At 43.3% G+C, this 24103-nt stretch overlaps 1 protein-coding gene across 1 annotated transcript; it reads right to left on the bottom strand.

Moving 5' to 3' along the window:
* Positions 1-1842: 1842 nt before the first annotated feature.
* Positions 1843-24020, bottom strand: CAPN14 (calpain 14). The gene is given in 20 exon segments (XM_062573538.1): positions 1843-1892; positions 2174-2229; positions 2918-3034; positions 4139-4217; positions 4346-4414; positions 4813-4877; positions 6597-6654; positions 8218-8280; positions 9160-9196; positions 9734-9939; positions 12484-12659; positions 13367-13530; positions 14182-14256; positions 15496-15581; positions 16946-17011; positions 17695-17869; positions 18789-18925; positions 19745-19863; positions 20795-20864; positions 23790-24020. Coding segments are annotated over 20 exon segments (2076 nt in total). The 3' UTR covers positions 1843-1865.
* Positions 24021-24103: the final 83 nt, after the last annotated feature.

Raw genomic sequence — 24103 nt, 5'->3', positions numbered from 1 at the left:
TGGGTAACAAAACCTTGCGAGACCAACAGTTTTTCCATCCTATCATGCCCAGCCCAGTGCTGCTGTGAACTCTATGCACTACATAGACTCCCCAGCCACCTTGGGCAATAGATGTGGGTGCCAGGGACCATCTGTTCGGAGCACACTGAAAAGGCAAAATCTGTGCTTCCTCTACCACCTCTTTCAGTTCTTCCATTGCTGTTCTTCCACACACTAAACCAGGATTTGTAACATCCCCCACCTAGCCAAGTGCAAATTAAGTCAGGCTAATTTAGTTTGTACCTTCGCATTCATTTGCAAGTCACAAAAGGAAACAGAGGCATGACAGTCAGGAGAAGGCACATGCTTTTTGACAGGAATTGCTAACAGAGCCTCTTTAGGAGCCTTGTGGGGAAACAGTGCTGCAGTATCTGTACTCAAGGGCCCTGGCAGTCCCTGCTCCCTCTAACCTGCCCTGCCTCACAGACCCGAACTCAATGGCTCCAGTGACACCACAGCAGGCCACTCATGAGAGACGTATCATCTGCTATAATCACAAGTACAAACAGAGCTATCTATTTATCTAGTTCTAACAAAAGCACTTCTCATAAAACCAGTATGAAAATAATGCCGTTTAGAAACGGACTGATCTGGGGAATAAAGAACAGACTGTCACTTTAATTGTTTAATGAGCCCTGATTGGGAATGCTTATATGAGAGGGGGTTTCTCTCCAGATATGCTCATATTGTTTCACAGACTTCAATGCCGTGGTGAGAATATATCTGAGCTCAGGCTTTTATGGGTGTTTACCTTTTATCCATAGTCCTCCTCAGTCCTCACATGTACCCCTAAAGGACATTTGGGTTTAAACACTAAAATTTTAGAAAAAGAAACAGCAAAGCCTGCCTATGCAAACTTCATATCAACTCTTTCCTATAGAGGGATTAGAGTATGGTCTTTCATCACATGATTGTTCCTACAAGAATAATCCATTTACGAACAGGTTTCCATTCAGTGTGCAGCCTAGACCATGCACTGGAGAAAAGACAACTGTCCTGTCCACAGGAATGCAAAAAAGTCAAAATGGCAATCTGTAGCAAGTATTTAGTGTGGAAATTTCCAGTCCAAATAGCTAAATGGTAAGAAAGCAAAAAAAAAAAAAAAAAAAAAAAGTCCTTACAGATAGATATACCAAGCAATACTAACATGGTGTTTCATGTGAATAGTACCACTTCTAACATATTCTTTAACACTGTTCACAATTATGCACCCAGTTTCCACTGTTTAGTTCAGATGGTCTCTACGCTTTCTTCCCTACAAGTACACAGAACTTCTCTGTTCTGACACTGGATGACCTCTGAGGGTTGGGACATGGATACAGCTTTACCTACTACCATGGGCCTAGCAGCTGCAGAATTGGGATTTGCCCTTTTAGATGATAAGCCACTCAGGGCAGGGACTGTTTCTCTCCCAGGCTCAAGGGACATTTAACACAATAAGGCCCCATCAATAAGTTCAGTCTGCAGACACTACCACAACATGTATCATACTATAACAACGACGCGTATCAGCATTAAGTAGCGACCCCAACAATGCAGCCTTCATGCTCCATGGTATCTCACTGTGCACCCATAGTGGCAGATAGTCAGTAGTCTGTTCTCAGAAGGGATGTCTAACATGAAATAAGACTTAAAATAAATACATAGCGAAACTTCATTTCACCGAGTCTATAGTCATTAGATCAACTCTTCTCTAGGTGGGACTTTCACATGACCAAAGATTGCAGGGCTGAGCCCAGAAAATCTGATACAAACAGAAAGTTGATACAAAACACCCTTCCTTGTTGCAGTACAGGCCTGATTGTCCTCTCCTTTACAGCGCAGCTTCAGGAGTACAAAGTCATCATCATCCACTGCAAAACAATGGAGAAAGGGGGCTGAACTCATCCACTGCTGCAAGAGCTCTGTGATATTCACTACTGAACTGGAACATGGGGCATCAGAGATTTCCTGTCTCCAGCCGCAGCAGAAGCCATAACAAGGCACAGGAATTGGAGCCTGCAGCTCCCTGCTTTTTCAAACCTAAACTTTAAGTGATCAGGTTAAAAAAAAACCGCCTTTTTTAAGGCTACAGAACAAAGCACATAGTGCTGTTTGTAATAGAAGGAACTTGCACTCAGGGAATGGGCTTTACCTCAGATTCACGGAGGTATATTCCTTTGCCATCTTGCGTTAAGTTGCGAAAGGCCTCTGTGTAAGAAATAAATAAGAAGCATTAACTTTATAGCCAAGAGGCCAACACCAGCCGAAACCCACTTTCTAAGGACAAACCTCAAAGGTAGAGTTTTGCTCTATTCTGTGTGTGGGTGTGGCTGTGAACTTCCCTGTTCTGACACTGGATGATCCCTGAGAGTTGGGACATGGATACAGCTGAAATAAAACTCTGGCATGTCACTCTGTCCATTCAGCAGATGCTTTTCAGATACTGCTGTCACATCTCTGGAAGTCCCAACCTCATCCACTACGGTTTGGGACACACAGGAAGTATCTATAGTACATGTGCTCACAGTCTGGAGCATGAATTGTCTCATCCTCATGTCTGCAGTCCCACCAGGGGTATATTCCAATACCTTCTGCTTCCTGGAAAACAAGCAGCATCCATCTATAATTTGCTCACCTCTTTTACAGCAGCTGGTACAGATCTATTCCCTGCAAGGAGAGAAATCACTCCAACTTGCGGAAAGTGACTGGCAGAAAGTTAAAGATGGAGAGCTTGTATTCCTTTGTATCTATCCCTTCCTTTGAATTGATTACTCCCCACTTATTTACCAGAGAAGAAACACAAACTTTCTATTTTAACCTTGCCACTGCCAGCTGGAATAGATCTGGAAGGGCTGGGGCTCTGCAGGGCAGCCCAGCAGCATAGCACTAGCCTCACCTCCCATGATCTCCACTCGAAGCATGAAACAGGCAAAGCTCTCAAAGCTGATCTGCAAGTCAGGATTGCCATATCTGATTGCCATCAGGTTACAGACTTCATTGCTGAGTGAGATGCCTTCAGAAAAAGAAAAAAAGAAAAATAACAGAATAAGAGGTCAACTCCCAACTGTTATAAGATGTCCGTGCAGCTGCCTGGTCTTCATTCCTTCTCCAACACTTCTCTTTCTCAATTTTCCCCTACAATTAGCTAAGCAAGACCAGTTCAGGTCAGACCACCCAGTGGAAATAGATCTAGAAGAGATAATTTCTTCTACTCACAGTGCCCCCAGACATGGAATAAAACACATATAGGCATCCTTTGCATATGGGTGAATAGAGGTAGTAACAGCAGCTGTATTTAACAGCAACACTGCCCAAGAGAGTAGAAAAGAAGATGAAAAAGAAAATCCAGAGGAAACTGGTAGACAAAGCATCAGATCCAATGTCAAGCAGCATTTGCAAGAGATGGAATTAATTCATACTCGTGGCCTGGGATTTTAGTTTGTTTTAGCAGAGGTCCCTCTGAATTATTCACCGCACTTTCACTAACTCAGATGAATTGGGTGGACCAATCACCAGAAAGATGAGTGAAAATATTAGCTCTAAACCTGCAAAAGGAATTAGATGACTACACACCAGCTCCCACACAATGCCCAGTGACAGCACTAAAGCTTGTCCCAGGTATTTGACCTATGTGTAAGGTCTTCCATTCTAGATTAAATTTCAGACTTAATATTAGTGATGTCCAGCATTGGTATCACTTCTGTGCAAGTCCCAGACTTGCAGGTCCAGGGCCTGAGCTGGTGCCTTTGGCAGAGCTAGCAATTTATACAAGCTGGATCAAACTTCCCACATGCATCCAACCCTTCACTGCCTTTTAAAGTGAAATTAATAATGAACAGGAAGAGATTTAAAAAATGGGTTAGACAGATGCTTTTGTCTCTGATTACTATCAGTATAAGGCTGCAGTGGGGCAAAGATAAAGTAGCACATCACAGTGAAATAAATTTCAGATTTTTTTAAAAAAAAAAACTCTGCTAAAGAGAGAAGCAGAGATGGCTGAGACCATGCAGTCTGTGACGTTTTTCACTCTTTCTGGCCTCTGCTACAATCCTCAAGATGTTTCCCAGGCCTGGGCTTTTCTGAGGATGAGACTTGCTATGATGTGCTGTGGGATCACCTGTCTCCTGTACAGCTGCATGCAGTTCCACCAAGTCAAGGCTTCCAGATCTGTTAATGTCTCTTTTCTGGAAAACTTCCTGGTGAAAAAAGGAACTTTTTAGGGAAGAAAAAAAAAATCCAAGCAAACAGATAAAAAAGCAGAAAATGCTGAAGGGATTGTAAGTAGGGAGATATTGTAAGGGGAAAGCACAAATGATTCCTGTACCAAGTAGAAAAGCAGCCTCTTCCACAGGACTCTGAACTCCTGAATACTTAGTGTGCCAGTGGCATTCAGCTTCATGGGACAATTAAGGTTGGAACACCTCAATTAAATGTCAAAGAGCACCCATTACATAAAACACAAGGAGAAAACTCATAGCCACTCTAACATTCACACAATTATAACATGAGGACAATGATTTCTTAGCCCACAAAACCATCCACAGCTTTGATCCCACTACCACTGAAAGTCAGTGGAAGCCTGTTGCCAATTTCAAAGGCAGCAGAAATTAACCCTTTCCCAAACCAATTCCATCCCATCACAACTGTTATTATGGAGAGTGAGAAGTTCAATAAGCAGAGACATAGCCTCATGGTAAAGAAATCACAGTGACATCCTATTTGTCCCAAGAAATAATGTTCAGGTAAAAGTATTAAATGAGTCAGATATATCACTCATGCCAAGAAGGATACATCCAGGAGTGCCAAGATACCCTGGCAGGCATCCAGACTGAACTTCAGATGAAAGCTCTGGAAATCTGGAGAGAAAAGGAAATATTATTTGGAGGAATCACTTGACAGCACTCAAAAATGGAGGCTGACAAAATTCCCCCTCATTTGAGAGACTTCAGGCCCCAAAGCCTTCATGAAGCTTTTCACCCACTTAAGAAAATGCATCATTTATGATGATAAAAATATGAGGCAATGGGATGGATTCTACTAGTCTCAGAAAAGCCTGCTCCCTGCAGGCATACAATACGGAGTGAAATATGGTGCACTATTTCTAGCTATTAGAGAAAATGGAAGGAAAAGGACATCCAAAGCTGTAATCCCAAACAAAATTTACTGCATGACCTTGAGCAAAGTCACTTGACCTGAAGAGCTTTGGAGAACAGCACTGCAGATTAATTGAAACCCTTGTGCTTAGTGTCTCCATCTCACAGACACTGCCTCTGTTAAAATAATTAAAAGTTTACAGGCAGGCATCACTGAAAACACATGAGGAGTAACAGAAATAAACTCTAATCTCACTGCAAATCATGATTACAGATGGTCTGCAGACTTCCTCAGAGCAGAGGACAAAACTGTAACTCATCAGTCCTTTTCTGCAGAAAGTGAAGATGTTTTAATCTTGCAATAGCCCTGTTCATTAAATATGAATCAAGTACTGTAAAATTTTTAAAGGAATGCCTTAAAATTGATCACTTATCAACTCAGTCAACTTCTCACAGATAAGACAATGTCTGGTGGGTCACTTTGGAAAGGCAGAACAGCTATAGTCCGCCTTTGCAGAAAAGAGAGCACCATCAGACAACAGCTACAGTCCACCTTCACAGAAAAGACAGCAACAACCAACATTCTCTGCTGAAGCGGTAAAGGGATCACATCAAGTGTTTATTCACCTTTGCTGCCTATAACTGCTGGACTGTGCATGTGTGTGTTGCACATAGCTTCTTACCAGTTAAGAATCTGGGAAGGAAAACTGTACCAATCTGCAGCTCTGTAACTGCACTGTTGCTCTTCAGGGGACACAGTCACTGCAATACCTTGCTGCTGTTCAGGAACAGTTACTAGAGACCAAATTACAGGCTTGTAGAGTGCTCTGGGCTGCCACTTGCATGGAGTGTATGTCATGGTCCTCACATAAGAACATCCTTAGTGCTCACCTGGCTCTCACAAGTGAGAGTTACACAGGCACTGCAGGCTCCCTGAATTGCCGTCTTATCTCCCAAACACAAAGAGAGCAAGGAACACCTCTATGTAGTGCGTAGTGGAGAAGAATCAGGAGGAATAGCAATCATGAACCAGGCATATCAAGATAAAGATCATTCGTACTGCATAACTGCTCCAGACCAGGCTAATGTTTTACACCTTATAACAGAGGGACTGCCAAGACTGTTGCAGTGGCATAGAGTGAAATGAGATATGGTTTCAGAATAGAGGCTGAGGTCAAGCCATGTTTGAGGTCAGATTCAGAGCATGCATCTACACAGCAATATCTACACCTGCACTCTCCCCACATTCTTTCAGCAGTTGAAATTCAAATTAGAGCAGCTTCACTTGTAAAATTTCTATCATCTTGATTCACATCCTGAGCAAATCCTTTCTATTTAGAAATCTAACAAGGCATCAGAACAGCCAGTCCAGTTAAACTGGAACCAGTTTCTCTTTTCCCAGAATTCAAGAAACAGGTGCAGCAGCTGAGGCTTTTCTCTAAGAGGGTTTATTCTACAGAAACATTATTTCTTAGTACTTACTTCTCCAAGATACATTATTCAGGATCCTCTGGAGCTGAACAGCATTTATTTCAGGATTCTATGATATGGAAGAGAATTTTTATATATGTGGTATTAAATCAGTTCTCTCTCTCTTTTGTTTTCTCAGCATGTCCCGTCTTCATCCTCTGCTTTTCTGGCCCCTCTCCAGCCACCGTGGAAGTCAGTAGGAGTCATCCCTTTGAATATGACAAGCACTCAGCCAGCAGAAGCTGCAGTCTGCTCTGGTGTTGTTCTCAGGGCTCCACAGATACCAATGCAATAGTACAGATTTAAACTGAGTGAGGATCCAGACCATTAACCTTTAAGTCCTGGGGCTATCTGTCCCATCAAGCACACTGTCAAGAGACCTGCTTCAAGTATTTCCCTTTTATAATTTACAGGCAAATGCAGAAGTGGAAATTTTGGAATACTTCCTTTCTATGTTTTTCAAAGCAAAGGTTTCCCCCTTGTTAAACAAATGTCACAGTTTCTAAAAACTGGAAACTTGAGTATGTTTAGTGAATTTATTTAAGTATCACTTTTCAAAAAAGTCAAAGCCTATTTTCAGATCATCGAGATATGTCAGGGTAATGCATTGAGAAATTACAGTACTTCCATCCCATGCCTGTGCATACTTGTGCCTCCTGACAGCAAAGGACCAGTACCTTGCAGTATGTGACAACCTCTACCACATCTGAAAGCCAAATCATTTTCAAAATCAAAATCTTAAAAAAGCATATGCTTGTTTTTAATCAATATTTTTGATGGAAGTTGTTGCTATAAGAAGTGCAAACATGCTTTTCTGAAATTTTCTGACTGTTAAACACAGGGTAGTTTGCTAAATAAATGCAACTTTTTCCAAAAAGTTAAGTGTGTGCATCTCTCAGAGCAGCCAATGGGCTACCAGAGGTCAGCTCCTTCCCAAATCAGGCCACAGAGATCATTGACAAGAATCTTTCACCCAGACGATTTATCTTGCACTAGGAGAATTATTGAACAAAGGAGGCGACAGGACACTTTAAATCTACATTGCCTCACAAAGTAACCTAGCAGCCGTCAACCTATGATGAAGGAATGCAAGGTAAGTGCCAATATTTCAGATGGTGTTCTCCTCTAATAAGTGACTTTCCCCAGTGAATGTAAAAATATCCTTCATGGTAGGATGGGTCCTTGCAGCCCAGCAGTCTGTCCCCACCACTGGGGATGCAAATGATTATTTATGGAAAGCATGTGAGCCTGGGACTAGAGATGTTAGAAGGTACCTCTCTGTCTGGTCCTTCAGTATCTGTTTGGACTTGCTGTCCCATCAGTTTTTGTCTAAGCCCTTTTAAGCCCGTTGATTGTGTCACATTAACAATAACCTGCAGCAGAAGTTCCAGAAGCTCACTCCCTGCTGTGTAGAGATTCTCCTTTCATCAGTGCTAACCTATTCCTAAGCCTTCTTGCTGCTTTGTAGTCAAACTGCTGAATGGAACCAGTACTTATCCCAAACTCCCATGGCCCTTCTCTCTTCCCCATACTTTCACCTCCAGATTCCTTTGTACATCCATGTGCTTTTATTTTGGTAGAGTTACATAATAGCCTGGAGGACTTGCCATTTGCAGCTCACACATGCACTTACCTGTTCAAAATGCTTTGTGAAGAAATCTTCCCAAATCTTGCCTTCATACCTATCAACAATTTCCTTTAAGATATAAGAAAAATCATTAATTCAATGAAGAGAATGTGTAATCCAAGACAATCACTGAAGACACTTTCTCAGAACTGTACTTCCTTCCCCCATTCTGCCACCTTCTCCCTATCACTGCAGTCAGTGCTATTGTCACTAACACAGCTCATAGCTTGGCTAGTTTCCATCCCGTAGAAACGCTACTGATTGGAAAGAAATACTCAAATTTCTTCAAACACCACTCCAGAAGGAAGAAACATCTTTCTTCCACAGCAGCCTGAAAAGGAAAAAAGGATAGGACTCATTCCATGCGAAGAAGGAAAAGAAGGGTCTCTATTCTGTTTTATCTGGGAGAGTGAAAGATATGAAGAGAAGGAAGGCCCTTGTTTACGCCAGGGGAATGGACTGTGCTGCAACTCCCTCACTCTTTTGCACTAGTTGCAGATATATACAACCACACTGCCCTTGAGTTCAGTTATTCTGAAAGCAACCTATGGACCACTGCACAAGAGAAGTACTGCTCGGATCCCACAATATCTTCAAAACCTTCAGGGCATAAAAGGGTGGGAGACTCCTTGTCTGTTCTTCCCCAAGCCACAGATGGGAAAAAACTACAGAGTAAGATAATTCCACTAAAAGAAAGAAGTTTGCATAAAAGGCAACTAACAAAAAAAGGACAGAATAACTGTTCCCCACCCTACCAGCATTGGATCACAATTGTCAACATGGTCAAAGAGACTGTGCCTGTAAATCCAGTTGCCCTTTTGGAAATGCCACAACACGAGCACTCATATTGTCACTCAGCCTCTCTGCAGGACAGAGCAACAGGAAAAACCGGAAGTTTAGAGCTGAAGACAGAACCCCAGACCTCCCACTTCCCCCATACTAACTCACCTTGGACAGGGTGAAGCTGGGGTTCCCACCCATCTCCCTGAAAATGTGAAAGAGGGGGCATGTTAAGGAGATATCCTGGAGTTACCCATTTGTCTCATCACAAGTGGCACCCCCTATCCTAGGTAAGGGCCACAGCCTGCTCTTGCACCATATGAATTTCCCCCGGTGTTACAGATGCATTTGGGGAAGTGATCTTGCCTGTAAGGCTCCCAAGGGCTTCTAGAATTTGAAATCTCCAAGGTACCTTTCCTGTACAAGCAAACACTTCACCACTGCCAGCAAGGTCTGATAGCAAATTGATGGTGCATTTAAAAGTGTTTTCCCTCTCCAGTCTCAAACGTGAGGTTCTTGCAAGAATATCTTGCACAGGCCTAGCTCAACTCTTCTCAGAGCAGTGCCTCAGTCACTGAACATCCTAAGCTAATCAAGACCCACAGTCAATCCCTGCACAAGATAAGTGCTTTGTCTTTTGCATAGTAAAGTTCTTTCACTGCCCTCACCATTGGACTGGAAAGACTTGCTGTCCCACCATCCCAGAGAATTAGCTGCCAGCAGAGGGGCAGCAGCATCTCACCGAAGGACATGCTTCCGGGAGAAGACTCGTAGGATGAATTCAGACTCCTGCTGAGGCTCCAGGGTGGATGGGACAATCACATAGACACCAGGCTCCAGGTGGAAGTCCCTAGTCACTTCCCGCTCATCCACAAAGCGCTGGTGTTTGTTCACAGGCTGATGCCAAGTAAAAAACGCTGGAGGCAGTTTTTTGTTGCCTTCCTGGAACTGTTAGGGGAAGAAACACAAAAGAAATGTGATCCACACTAGCTGAACAAATGGACAAAAGACATGTTAAGAAGTCGCAGGCAAGACAGAGACAGCTTGCCTTGATGCCTTGGACTTCCCTGCAGCACAAGCACAGGTAGGTAACAGGGAATGAAGTGCTCTGTCTCCTGCCAGGACATGCTTGCACTCACCACACACCATCCCCACTCAATTCTAAAATTGAAGAGAATGAACTTCTTGCAACCTTATCCACAACTTAATAGACTTTACAAAGGACAGCAGTGTGGATTGGGAGGGAAAGTAGCTTTTGCCATCCTAAGCTGCTGCAAAAGTCATTTCCACATTTGGAGAAGTGGTTGCTGGTAGGAGTTGCTCTAGAAACTGTTCTTCCCTACTCAAAGCTCTCCCCTTATCCTGTAAGTACTGAGCACTTTGTCTCCAGTTTGTCCTTTGTGCTAGGGATCTGGGAGTAGATGACTTTCTAAGAGTACCTGTGATCTGAACATACCACAGAAGCAAACTAATCCCTATCTCTGCCTCTATGCACATGTGCCTGATCTGCATTCTTGACTCTCAGACTTTTTGGTCTGCGGGTACCTTTCTGCAATGGAAAAACGGATCAAGCGTTGACCCAGGCAACACTAAACTGATTTCAATGCCACTGAGTACCCAGTACACAAGCCAAATAAACAAACCCACCAGTTAAGACCACTGTTTCCTCCTCATGTTGGCTGTTCCTCAAGACATTTAACCATTTCATTCCCTTGCCTAGTAGCAGAGATGCTATTCTTCTTCTTTTGTCAGTATTTTTAACACTAATAGAGCAATCTTGCTTCTGAAGGGTACAGGGCTGCTCTTCTTCATGCTGTGTATGTTAAATGCAAAGTTTTTATACTTCAGTCAATACCATGTTGCTGTAATTCTAATTTCTTATGGGCTCTTAGTTCACCATCTCTCAGTATTGATCTTGGCAACTGATAAAACTTGAAATTGAACTCTGGGCTGCCACCAGCCTCTCTCCTACTCTATTATCAGGGGTGCTGCACAGCAGTGTGCTAGGACTACATTCAGCTAGGAATTTTAATTCACTTGTAGCCTTGATAATACCAAAGAGATTTAACTCAGGAAGGACTAGTATCTTTCCATAAGGTTACCATACTGAAAGTACAGTAACAAGGAACGTGCTGTCCTTACCATACACTCAATCTAGTTCTATGTCAACCCAAATTCATGGGGACTCTGATTTTAGAGGTGTTCCGAGTGGCAATGGAAAAGAAGACATGCCCTTTCAAAATAAAAGGACCTCAATCTTACCCTGAAGTTGTGGCAAAAACTGGGATATATGTGGGGGTTTAATTTCCAGAGCCTTTTCTCAGGTCCCAAAGGCTCCTGGCTAAAGAAAAGGCTCGGCTCAGGAAGCAAAAGAAACACCTGCAGTATCTGCTCCACAGCATCCATGGCCAGAAAGGAACCTGAGGAACAGCAGGAAGGACAACACGCTGATGCTGCTTCCAGTGCCTAGGATAGCCCAGTGCAGAAGTTGAACAAATAATGCTCCTATTCAAGATATTTGGGCCTTCTTGATACGGCCGTTCTTCAGAAAAGTCAGTTGATATCTCTGCATTAACAATTACTTACTGTGATGCCCTATTGAACTTGAATACACTGCTGTTAGTTGTTGGCCAAAGGACAAAGGCAAACCCAATCCATTGACACCACCACAACAGCTGCATCAGCCCAGATCCTCCAGCAAAGAACCAATACCACTGACCAGGAACTCACCTGTTGGCCCACCTACAGAGGAAAAAAAAAAAAAAAAAGGAAATATAGCATCTGTTAGCTTGGGAGCCCTCTGAGTCACAGACAACACAGCCATACTGCTGCACTGGGAAGTGACTACGTAGATCCCACTGGGATCTTTACCTCCTGAAACCTTAGCTTTCCATTAGAAGACCTTTCCCCACAGTCATCTCTCAGTAACTGTGCAAACTCACAGCAGCAGCAAGAGCTGCAGCCCTATTCAAAGGGAGGAGAGTGGCTCTACAAGGCACTCAGATAAGCAGGAAATTTGTGTGGGGAAGCTTTAGCTCCTGCTAGTGACACCTGCTTCCCTAGGAATACATAGAGAACCTGAAACACCCACACAGGGGCTGCAGCTGCATCATACCTATGTCGCTCAAGTATGGCTATGCCATGGCTGAAAACAGCCTAAGGGCAGTAATCTTAGGCTATAAGGAGACTCCAGACACTATCTCCAAACCTTTGCATACACTCTCAAGGAGGGCAAAATAAACCCTAGCATGCTCTGAAGCAAAAGGCATTTCTCCACTGCTCTGTAGTCTGACACCCAGCTTGCTGGAGAGGTAAAAACCTGGGCACAGAGCCTGCGGGAGCTCAGCCCTCCTGTGCAAGGAACCTGGCTATACACAAGGAATAAAGAGCATGGATCACCCTGTGCACTACAAGATCTGTAAAGCTCTCCCATATGCAAGGGCTGGGAAGTTTCCTAAATTATTCAAAGAAACCCAACAAGAATGACAAAACATTCCTTCACACCTTGTAGAGGGAAAAGCCAATGAAAAGGTGATGAGCTCGATTCCGGTGTTTGCTGTTGTGTTTCTGAATCAGGGATACAAGCACATTGCAGGAGCCCAGGCTTTTTTTACTGTCTTCAGCAGGTAAAACTTTGAGCCAGTACTGGGGGTTCATCCAAAATGTGTCTAGGAAACAAAAGAAAAAAAAAAAAAACATGTTGTTTAACCTTGTTTTCCAGCACAAAATTGCTTGCCATCTTCCTACACAATGCCTGGCCTCACACTGAATGGGTCACAGGGCATCTGGACCTTCAGACCCCCAGGAGTCTGATCTTAGGGTACAGTTTACAAGGTTATCAGTGAACTCTGTGTAAGACAGAGGTGAAGCCCACAGACAAGGAACCACATTTCTGCTGACCTGTAGTCAAGAGTTTATTTCACTTATAAACGTATTATTAGTCCTCTGTCACCTCTTGTGTCTAAGGTAGTTGACTTCAGGCCCTACCCCCTCTGTTTCCAGAGGGGTTGAGCCTCTGCTTTTTCTGTTCATTTTACTTAAAATACTACATCCTCAGCACCTTCATAAGTAATTTTTAAAGGACAAGTCTAAAGTCCTAAAGTAGTTCAGTGTTGACAACTGACCCTAGGACTCCTGCAGCTCATTCCATGCCATAACCGGCCCACTGCCCTGTTTTCAAGTAATGCAGCCTCTGTGGCAGCAGATGCTAGTCAGTCAGTTAGCTGCTTATTTCTGATGTTTGTGAGGAGAATCACGGAGGAAGAGGATATTCTGTTGTCAATTTTGTGTTAAGAGGTATATAACATGCTAGCAACTGAGTCAGTAGAGAAGTGTCACTTCAGAGGCTCCCAAAAGAGCCCTAAGCACCACTCACCACTGCAGAATCCCTGACTTCCTCCTGCTGTGCTTCCTTTAACCCATCTCCCACTCTTCAGTGAGTACATCCACTTCTTCCCATCTTCCTGGCTCATCAAATCTGGAGTTAGTTTACAGATCATCAGATCTACAAAATGAATCTTAAAATCTTGCAGTGACATCCTGGGAGAAAGAGTGCCAAGAGACATATTGTCAGCAGTCTACTTTAGTCTATACGGCTCATGAAAAGGAAAGGGAGTGAGGAACATAGAAGTCACAGCATTCTGTGTTGCATATGGTAATATTCGTATTCCTTAGGTGGGAAAGAAGCAATATCTGCTCCAACAGCAGCATCTAGCAGTAGCAAATGCACAAGTGAAGTTTCAGCAAAGGACAGCAGCACTGAGATTAAAATACCACCACCAAAGAGATCACAGTGAAATGACACAGGCAGCAACATTGCCACCCCGTGGCACAAGTGGTAAAGAAGCAAGAAGAAAAATAACACAAGAGCTTCCTGAAGCTATCTTGAAAATAGAAGGCAGGACAAAAGTCCTTGAAAGCTGCCCACGTCTCAGACAGTGCTGGGAGACCTGGGCAGTGCCCTGCTTCTCCCTTCCTCCTGTCATTTAAGGCCAGTGCATCTTTTCCATGTCAGCACACCTAGTGCTTCTCACAACATCAGAGAAGGACAAGCAAGCAAGCATGGGCTGTTATAAAACAGATCACACATGCCTCGACCTAACTGGCAATGGGAAAAAGCAAGACACTACTTCAGCTCCAAGTGTGGCCCCAGAGCTACCAGCGAAAGCAGAGACAAGACTATGCCATTACCAGAATTCTCCATCCTCCTTCTTTTTCCTCAGCAAAATCTTCTCCTTTGGGCTCAGCAACTCCCATTTATAAGAGCTGAAGGCAAAAACATAGGGTAACTAACCAAATCTGTCTTCAAATTCGAAGTAGAGGACATAGCCTTCCTCTATAAAAACAGGTCAAATCCCTGCCCTGACACATCTCCTTGTCTCTCTCTCACTAAACAGAAGCCCCCTGTGCTTTCAGCCCTAGAAAACTTTCCACTAGCATTCCAGATCCCATGAGATGTAAGTAAATGGCTCCAGCTTCTCCAGCAGAGGCCAGAAATGCTCCATTTCCATCAGCCAGTCCATTCACTGATACATGCAGCTTCCAAGTGGTTAAAATATAAAATTCTAGATCTGCTTGTTGGTTCATTTTATATCTGAGGAGATATAATAGGAAGAGCATTTGGCATAATGAATGAATGACTACGACACCACAAGAGGCAGCTGGGAATCATTTAAAAGACAGGGCTACGGTATGTTCCTCGTTATGCTCCTCAACAGGAACAGCTGGTATATTGTCACCAAGCAACAGACATGCACCAGAGCAAAGTTACCACTCTGCAGATAAGGTGAGAGTCACTCACATCTCCAGTACTTTCCTGGGTTTTTCTTTCATCCCTATCCCCAATCTCAGCAGGCAGAGTCTGTGCAGGGAATTAAGTGAAGCTTGGACAGAAGGAACATGCTTTGCTTCGGGGAAGAAATACGGCTACAATTTCCTATGGTCTACTCACTGTCTTTCATGGTCCTAACCAAAACATCCAGCAGATATAAATACAGGGTCCATTTCCCTCATTAGTTGCCTCCTCTGATCTCATATCCAGTCCTACTCCCCCAAACAGCCAGGATGGAGGTCTTCTTCACAGGCACAATTCCAACACTTTTTGCAAAACATGGAGATCTTTGCACAGCCTCTTCTGTGACAAAGGACTGTGTGCCTTCAAATAGACTTTTTGTTTAAAGTGTCCTGAACAGCTAACTTACCCCTGTGGTTTCAAATGCCATTCAGATCACATCAATATGGTAAGCAACTGATGTTTCCCTAACATTCAAAGAATGAAAAAACAGAACCCAGTTTGCTGAAGTAGCACATATGAAGTGAACCCAACTGCATGAGCACTCATTGCTGGAAAAATGTAACTCCATTGAGTTACTGCTTTGAAACCAGAGTTGCAAGCAACTGTTACTTCTCTTAATGCTACTCTCAGCACTAATTCATGCCTGAAGATGGCAGCATATTTCCTCCAAGAAACTTTCCGTCCTGCTCAGCATCATATTTTAAACTCACCTATCACTCCAGTCTCCTTTCCATTCGATTTTGCCCCATGGATTTCTCAGTTTCACTAAGTTTTCTGGTCCACCGTGACAGGTCACCTGCAGAATACAGTAACACTATGCTTATTAAGGCCTCAGCAATTCTCATCTGGTTTACATCACCATACTATGTCTGATATTAATAACGGAATGGCTTTGCTCTCACAGACACAAGTATAAAAGCTATCAACATGCAACTCCCAATGCAAGTACCAAAAGATTAAAAGGCTTTACCTTACTTTTTATAAGTGAAGCCAGAGTCACAGACTGGAGGCTTGACAGCATATTCTTCCTCCTTCCCAACATCTATTCACTCTGTGGTTATATGAAGGCAGGACTGTACTGCTATGAAAGGTAAGTCCCACCAGCAGGCAGTGGATTGACTACATAGATGAGTGCCTTGCAAACTGGGATGCCACAATCAAAGAAAAGGCAGACTGACTAGGAACAATACTGACAGCAAATAGCAGAACAGCTGACTTCACATTAGCTCCACACGCTCTTTCCATCTCTTACTCCTGCCCTTTACTCTGTCAGAGGTGCTAGCCAGACTGACAGGCAATGTAGCTGATAAAGTCCATGTCTAATACCCTCCTGCCGTACGTAGGACACATTGAGCAAGCTGGCGCATGCCTGAGAGCTTCTCCCAGCCTCCCCAGTACTTCTTGCTGAGGTGTGCTTTCCCTCACATCCATATCCCATGTCCAAAACCTCACAAAATCCCTTGCCATCCTTGCCAACATCCTTCTGGAGCTGGACAAGACGGTCATCCATCAATTCAGGAGGCAAAGGCTGGAGCTGGGCTCTTCGGGAACTTTTATTTTCCTGTCCCATGCCTGTAGACTAGGTATCTTTAGAGGTTCCCCAATGATTTCTCTGCAGATCAGTAGGGTCTAGCTAATCTTCTCTGCACAGAAGCCCAGTCTGATTCCCTTGTTTAATCTTGACTCACATTTCCACGTGCAGTTTTTCATGTTTTGGCCCTTCCATTCAATTGTCCTTACCACTGTCATCCCTCCTCTGACCTTGGGAGAAGACAATTTACTTCAAGCAGGTTTCATCTCAGCCTCTCAGCCTCCCTAAAAGCCAGTTGCTTCCTCCTTAGCAGCTAAGATGCATTTGCAGATGATGCTGTTCAGTAGAGCCCTGTGACTCATTCCCCCCCTTAGAAATATGCTGAGCTCTGTCCATTAATTTTCCCTTATGTCAAGCTCATGATGCTAAATGGACACGCTTCAAAGGGAATCTTTACAATGCACTCAATCTCTTTTAGACTTAGACTGGGGGCAGGAGGGAGAGGATTTGGAATGGCATTGAGGGAGAATATACCACAGCTCCCCTAGTTAAGGGCTTAACCTATGACTGCAACAAAAACTGCTGACATCCAGACAAGTCTGGACACAGAATATTAGGGCTGTTCTTACCTTTCTAATACCAATCACCGTGTAGGCATGGCCAGCTACAAGCCCGTTCTTCAGGACCTTTGTTGTCTGCATATGAGAAACAAAAGGAAAATAAACCTTCTATTCTACCCCTAAAAACACAGCAGATTCATACCAACAGCAGAGACCTGCATCCGCATAAGCAATGATCCTTAAATAAATGAAGACTGTTTTGAACTGAGAAAAGATAGGTCTGAGCACCTAACAGCCATATTTTGCAGCATGGTTGGAAATGGAACGCTGATAGGAAGCGTCCCATTGTAAACTGGGGATCTTTGGCTAGAGATCAGCTCATTTTTTCAAAGTCCAAGAAGTTAGGTTTAGGTATGTAGAGTATTAGGGTTTCCAATAGCTGAAAGGTCAGCTTAAGGCTTGGAAGACAAGGTTTGAATTCATGTGCTGACTTCTCCAATCTTACTATAAACTAATATATGACTCTACTTCAGTACTCCATCTGTAAAAATGGAATATTTATTTAACAAAAATGGGAAAATGCAGCAGGTCCTTATTTAATAGGCGTATTTGATAGGTAAGTCACTTCCTACACATACAGGAAGCTGAGGGCAGCAGAGAATCCATGTGCAAACCTTAACAAGATTGTGATTTATACAGAAACTCAAACTTAACAGCTTTGATTCTTTAGAGGAGTCACAATGACTAGCTCAGTAGAGAGAAACAGGTCTTGAAAGGCTTTTAGCTGTGAGGCCATTTGATGTCACAGCAAGTCTCACCCCTAAATGTGTTTGACAGCCCATGAGAGATCTGCTGTAGGTTGCTCTTGTCATGATATCCCACAGATCAGGAGGAGCTGCTGCCAGCTTGATTGTTATATTAACACCACCTGTGAAATCCACCAAGGCTTCTGAAACTTGCCCAATCTGCAGATCTTCGTAGGAGCCATAGAGCCTAACAAAAGAGGTATCAGTACGTTATCTGGGATATAGTGGCAGATGGTAACCTGAGACCAGCATGCTAAGGAAAACCAATAATAAAGGTTTGCAAAAGCAAAAGGAAAGTTGTAATCCATGTTCTGTTTTAGGGCATTTTTGCCATTTAAGAAGAGAGAAATCTGGCAAATTGACTCCAAGGTTGGCCATAGTCTGAAAGGGACTCCTTACTTCACTCATTTTCTTCCTAAATATCTTCCCTGAGTGGTAGTGAAAACATGCCCATCATGACTTCTCTGATAACTTTGCCTTTATGAATGTTGCCTGAACATCTCACTAGAAATTGTGCTGTATTTACTGTGCCTTGAAAGCTCAATTTTTAGCCTGATTTTCTTCACCACAGCTGAGCAACTTCCTCCTTTCTTTTTGTCCTAATGCTATGCCAAATGAAAAATAATTTTCTCTCATGTGGTCTTTCTCTAGGATTCTCCTCTACTCTGCATACAATTTCAGCCCAAGAACAACAAGGCCCACCAGCTATGCCTCGTTGCTTCCTTCTTAGTCCTTGTCATCTTAGTCCTTAGTCATCTTTGAAAATCTTTATTTGTGGCCTCCAGCTCTTCTGCAGTGCTTGCAAGGAAGACGTCACCTTGGCCAACCCACTCCAAATAATGCTAACATTCAGACAACAACTACCCAGGATAGATCTGTTTTCATACCTACTTCTGAACCCTTAGATTTTGTACAAGGGCTTCAACTGATAACAGCTACCACAGTAGCAGCTTTTACTGTTTAATAATAGAAAGATGAAAAACATTTACTACACTCCAAATGAGGCAAAGCCTAGGAGATACGTTTATAAATGAGAACAAACTACGTAGGCACCAAGCAATATGTTTTAGAGACATTATTGGCATAACTTGGAAAGAGTCACTTACTTGGCATATGCCTTCTCCAAAAGGGCTCCCCAGAACACATTCTTATAGACTGAGGAAACGAAGACCAACTCCCCTACTTCATTCACTGGCAGGCGATCATCAACCACCACATCAACCCATTCACCAAAGTGCCAAAACTGTCAGGGGAAAAGAATGAGCTGCTGTTTCCTCTGAAGAAACCTTGCCTTGAAATAACAGAAAAGGTATTGGGGCTGAGCTGCAACTGAGCTGCCTTGTGGGGAGGATAGCACTGGGTCAGTGGGATTTCTTGACTCACCCACTTAGCCAACCTTTCAGTCCCACCTAGGCAGAGGAGAAAAACTGTGTATCAGGTATAAAGGGGAGATTAAGGGAAATCTGGTACAGCTGGGCTTTTGGGGGAAGGGGGGAAGTAGTTCCTAACAGCAGGGTGGCAGAGCTGCAGTAAGAGCAAGGCAAAGAGGGGTACAAGATTGGGGCAAATGTTTCAGGACTGCTGCTGCCATGTAAGAAGTGGGGCTGAGAATCTGTGACAGCTTGAGGGAAAGGATGGAGCAGCAGAGAAACAGGATGAGGCAGTTGCCACAGCAGCTAGAGGAAGCCTCAGAAACTTAATAGGAACCAGAAAGTTGCGTATAGGAGGAAAAGAGAGGCAGAATCCACAGACAAAAGTGTTTCAAAACAGTTCTGGGGAATGGGGAAGACTTTGGCTGGATTAAAATCAGCATGGGGTACAGCTGGAGAGACAGGCCAAGATGAAGCATATCCTCAGAATGGCTCACGGTTGATTCCCTGCCTGCAGCGCTTTGTTGCACAGGTGATGGGCTACCCTCCAGACTAGGGTACCTCCTGGCTGCTTTCCCCTGGCCAATGTGAAACACATTCAAATTAGCTAGGGGTGTAACATTTGACACCACCAAACATGGCATGGCACAGAATTTCTGAGGACCTCCTACATTGCAGGGGAGGAGATATACCCGGAAGTGGAAAATGCCAGCATATTTCCTGTCAAAGCTCTGGTTTTGTGGCACAACTGCAGACAAGATATCCTGGTGGAATGTCAGTGCTTCCAAGGCAGCAAGGAACCAGCAGTTCTCTGCATCAAAACAAACAAACAAACATAGTTGACCAAAAAGTCAGAGTTGTCAGCCAAGTCAAGAAACACCACTAAGATCCTAGCAGAAGACCTATTGTGTTGATTTCTTTATAATTTTAAAGACATATAAAATGAGATAATCCAGCCGTGTGCTTTATTAAACCAGATTCTGTTTGTTTTAGAATCGTTCTTTTGTGATCTTTTGTTTTGGATAGTGTGTGGTTAAATATGAAATCTAACAAGAAATAGCTCTCAATGGAAACATTCTTTTTTTATTGATACCATAGAGGGTTTTTTTGTTCTCTAGAGAAGACACTATTAAAAAAAACCTATTTTTGAAAAATTAACCATTCACAAGAGAAAAATCATTTTCAATGGATCTCATAGGCAAGACCATACTTATCAGACTTTGTGTATAAGAGATTGATTAATTTAATCCTGATCCTGTGTGTTTGGCAGATACCAATATATCCTTTTACCTTGAGTAACATGGGCACAAAATTGATTTTCCCATCTGCAAAGCTGGGAAGAGAATGTACCCGCACTATCTAAGTCTTAAGTACACAGATAGCATTAGTCTCAGATTTTCCTGCTTTTTTAGTCTCTGTTCAGTTATCAAGCAGCAACATAACAGATCAAGAGGTTTACATGGGCACTTCCTATTCCAGCTTTAGCATGCACAGAAGCAATAAAGTGCCACTTTTAGCTTGTGGAGACACCTCTCACCCATTAAATCCCACCTTGAAGCTTGCCAGGCTTTTTACTGAGCCTGTTTCATCTTAATAATTGATTCATTTACATCATGCTAACTGAAATAATTAGGATATGTACACTCTCTATTTATATACTAAATTTTATACGGTCAAAAATTTTTCTCAAGTGTTCTCTTGCATATAAATACATATATATTTACACAAAGGAGCTTCCTTACCCACTAATCCTTGGCAGAGATCAAGTTGCTTTCTATTTGCAGCATAAAATACTGGAGTGCTATGCAAATCCTGGGAAGCACAAGACCAGAAAGAAAAGAGGGAGAGAGTCAAGTCACTCACAAGCGAGCTGTTTGAGCTCGAAGTCAGTGGTTGCCTGACTTCAGAGTTGTGATTTTATGAAATGAGAGATCCAGTGGGTTCCCAGACTGGGATGCAAAAACCTCATGGCTATATGGCCCAAAACATTCTGCCTGGTTAAAGCTTATTCATAATACTGAGATAGGGTAGCTTTGTCCCAGCAAGCACTGATCTGGTCCAGGTGTAACTTTGTTGTTATCACATGCTCTGAGTAACTTGAACCTGGGCATGCATTTGTGGTTGGTCCACATGGAATTTGGTCTCTGAAATAAGTCAGTGGTGCACAGATGCAGCATCAACAGACATTGGCTTCCAGTCTGGTTGCTTCTTGGGAGTCTCTAGGCTGAGCATAGGAATCTGAACTGCATAGGGAGATTATGAGGGTATGAGATAAGAATGTCTATTAAGATACCATATGTATTCCATTTAGCATCTCATGTGGGCGTTTATTTAAGAATGACTGTCAGTGCAGCTTAGTAACTTTAGGAAGGCCTTTCTCCAAGCATATGCATACATGAAAAGTTGCAATTAAACCCTAACAAAAGCGACAAAACTGTCTGTATGAGGCGTTATAGCTACAATGGCTTAGCTTCACTAGTAAAAGTGGGCTACACAAGGTGTAGTTGCCAGCCATCTCCTAGTGTGGTGGGGCCAACTGTATGCATTGCTGACACGAGCCCATTACCATAGGTATCTACAAACACCTTACTGAGGAGACCAACCTTTCAGGTCTGCCAGCCCAGTCCCTCTGTAATTGCTCTTCACAAATTTCAGCCAAACCAGGTTACAAAGGCAGAGCTCAGCTGCTGCAACCCTCAGCTAACTTGGCCGATATCTCCACACAACGCTTGTCTCCTCCATCAGCCCTGGGGCTCAGTGCATGAAGACAGTGACTCCAGGGCTGTAATTCATCACAGCAGCTGTGTCCTCTCACATCTCCAACTGGTCTGACTGACAATTAAGCTCCAGCTTACTGATAGCTGCTAAAGAAGTTTCTCTTGCTATGGCAAGAGTGAGTTTATGAATAATTGTTCAGAAACAAAATGCATTATTCTTTTCCTCTCAGAAATACCTCTGGGGTCAAATTAATAACTGAAGTGTCAAATATTTGTTCCATTGTTACGACCCACAAATCGCTCAAGCTGATTTTCACACTGTTGGCTTCTTCTTTGGGCAGTAGCAGAGAAATGGCAAACCCTCAAAAGGCATTTATAGTAATTAGATACCAAACCCTATCTATGATGCACTTGCGTGTTCCGTTTGCAGGCTATAAATCACGGATGCAGCAAGCTACAAGCCTCTGGGCTGAAAGGCACAATCTGAGCACTTTCTCTGCAACACAGGGATTGAAGGATGCACAGTATCCTTCCTCAGAGAGTCTTTTCCTTGGCAAAGGATGGCATCAGAACAAATAGCAGCCTTTTTCAGGAGGAAGTTTTAGAGTAGCAGATCTAGGACAGAGAGGAGACTTCAAGCCCATTCCAGTATTTCTGGGATCAGAGGACAGAATTACAGATCTGAAGGGCTCTACTGAGGATGGGATTCACATTGGTCTTCCCTTCTAACTCCCTCTACTCTGATAACAGCAGCCTCTGCCTCTGTGCCCAGCAGAACGCTGCTCAGGCCCTGGAAGACTGCCCTCTAGCTCTCTGCCTCAACACAAACCATCCATGAAAACTGACTTACATATAAAACCTTGAGAAGCAAGGCTGACCTTTCCAAGCTCTCCAGCTTGTTTTGCAAAGGTGTTTCTATTTTCTTGCTGAGTCTTGTGAGTTTTGCAGAAACTTGGCCCTTCTAATACATTGTTTAAACCAGTACCAGAGTATAACTAACTAGGAGATGCCATCTGCTGTTACCCATCAGCATTGCCTTATGGACCCAGGAATGTAAAGATTCAGATGTCCTGAAATTCTCAGATATATCTACACACCACTTTCAGGAAGATCTGGCTTTCAATGTGTTGCTCAGTGCCCCAAAAAGAACAGTATTGCCTTTGCTAGTAATAGGCCAGAGGCTTTAAACTACCAGATCTTATGCTAACTGTGCCAGGCCCCAGTTCTGGCCTGTTAGACTTGTTATCAATTTGTTTTGAGAACCTGCTGTGTGACCAGAGCTTGGTACCAGGTGTCTCTTGTTGTGACCTACTGTTTAAGCATGGGATAACAGCAAAGGCCTTGGAAATATGGGCACAAGTTGAAAACAGAGACCTCGGAACTAAAAACAACTCATAAATGGTCACTTACTGGTCATGGCAGAAGCTCAACCTTGGGAGCTGAGGAAAGAATGCTTTAAGTACAATAAAGAGAAGACTAAACAGTTGAGAAGAAAAAAAAACAGCCCAGTAAGAGGATAAGGCACCTGCCACTGCCTGTGAAAGTAACACCTCCAGCATCACACAGTATGTGGCCCACAGGACAAGGGCCAAAGGCTAAGAACTGTCTGAAAACTCAAGCGGTCAAAATCTTGAATGTGGGAGGAGGAATCATGGTCCTGAGAACTGTCACCACAGAATCACAGTGGGATCATTGGAGCTGAAAGAGTGCTGCCTGCCCTGAGGCCATTGGCTCCCCTGCTCTTTCCTCACCTGCTTTCCCTCCCTGTTCCAAGCAGGATATAAACTAGATACAAACTTAACAAGGCTGATTCTGATTTTTGGCAACAAATGCTTCAAAGGCAATTGTGAAATGGTATGTACCCCACCTTCCAAGTAACAGCCAATACAACAAGTTTAGTATCTGAAGGCTTTAATTTAACCTAAGTGTAAGAGTAGGTCACTCAGTCCTAACTAAATATTTGCTGGCTATCAGCTCAAATCATCCTCTTACATGAACATATTCACTGAAAATCACTTACACGTGGCCTCTTCCACTGTAGCTTTGGGGGGAGTTTCTTTAGTAGCGCCCCCGTTCCAATAGAGCTGATGTGAGCAGGAAAATTCTCATCTGTGAACAGGCACTTATTCTTCAAGCACGTCTCTAGCAAAGCCTGGTAGTTCTGCTGGACAGATGGGTTGTGTTTTTGAAAGACACTCCTGCCTAAAGGCACAGGCGACTTCTTTTTCTTTAAGCAAGGCAGCAAAGGCATGGTGATGTCCAGAGTACAGTCAGGGTAAGTTTTCCACAGAGGATTCTGCAGAGATCTTGCCCCCGCACAGTCGTGGTGGAAAC

This window comes from Rhea pennata, chromosome 3 (genome assembly GCF_028389875.1).
Source record: "Rhea pennata isolate bPtePen1 chromosome 3, bPtePen1.pri, whole genome shotgun sequence".
In the NCBI taxonomy this organism is placed as follows: domain Eukaryota; kingdom Metazoa; phylum Chordata; class Aves; order Rheiformes; family Rheidae; genus Rhea; species Rhea pennata.
The sequence above is the reverse complement of the archived record's forward strand: the minus strand, read 5'-3'. Positions and strand labels throughout refer to the sequence as shown.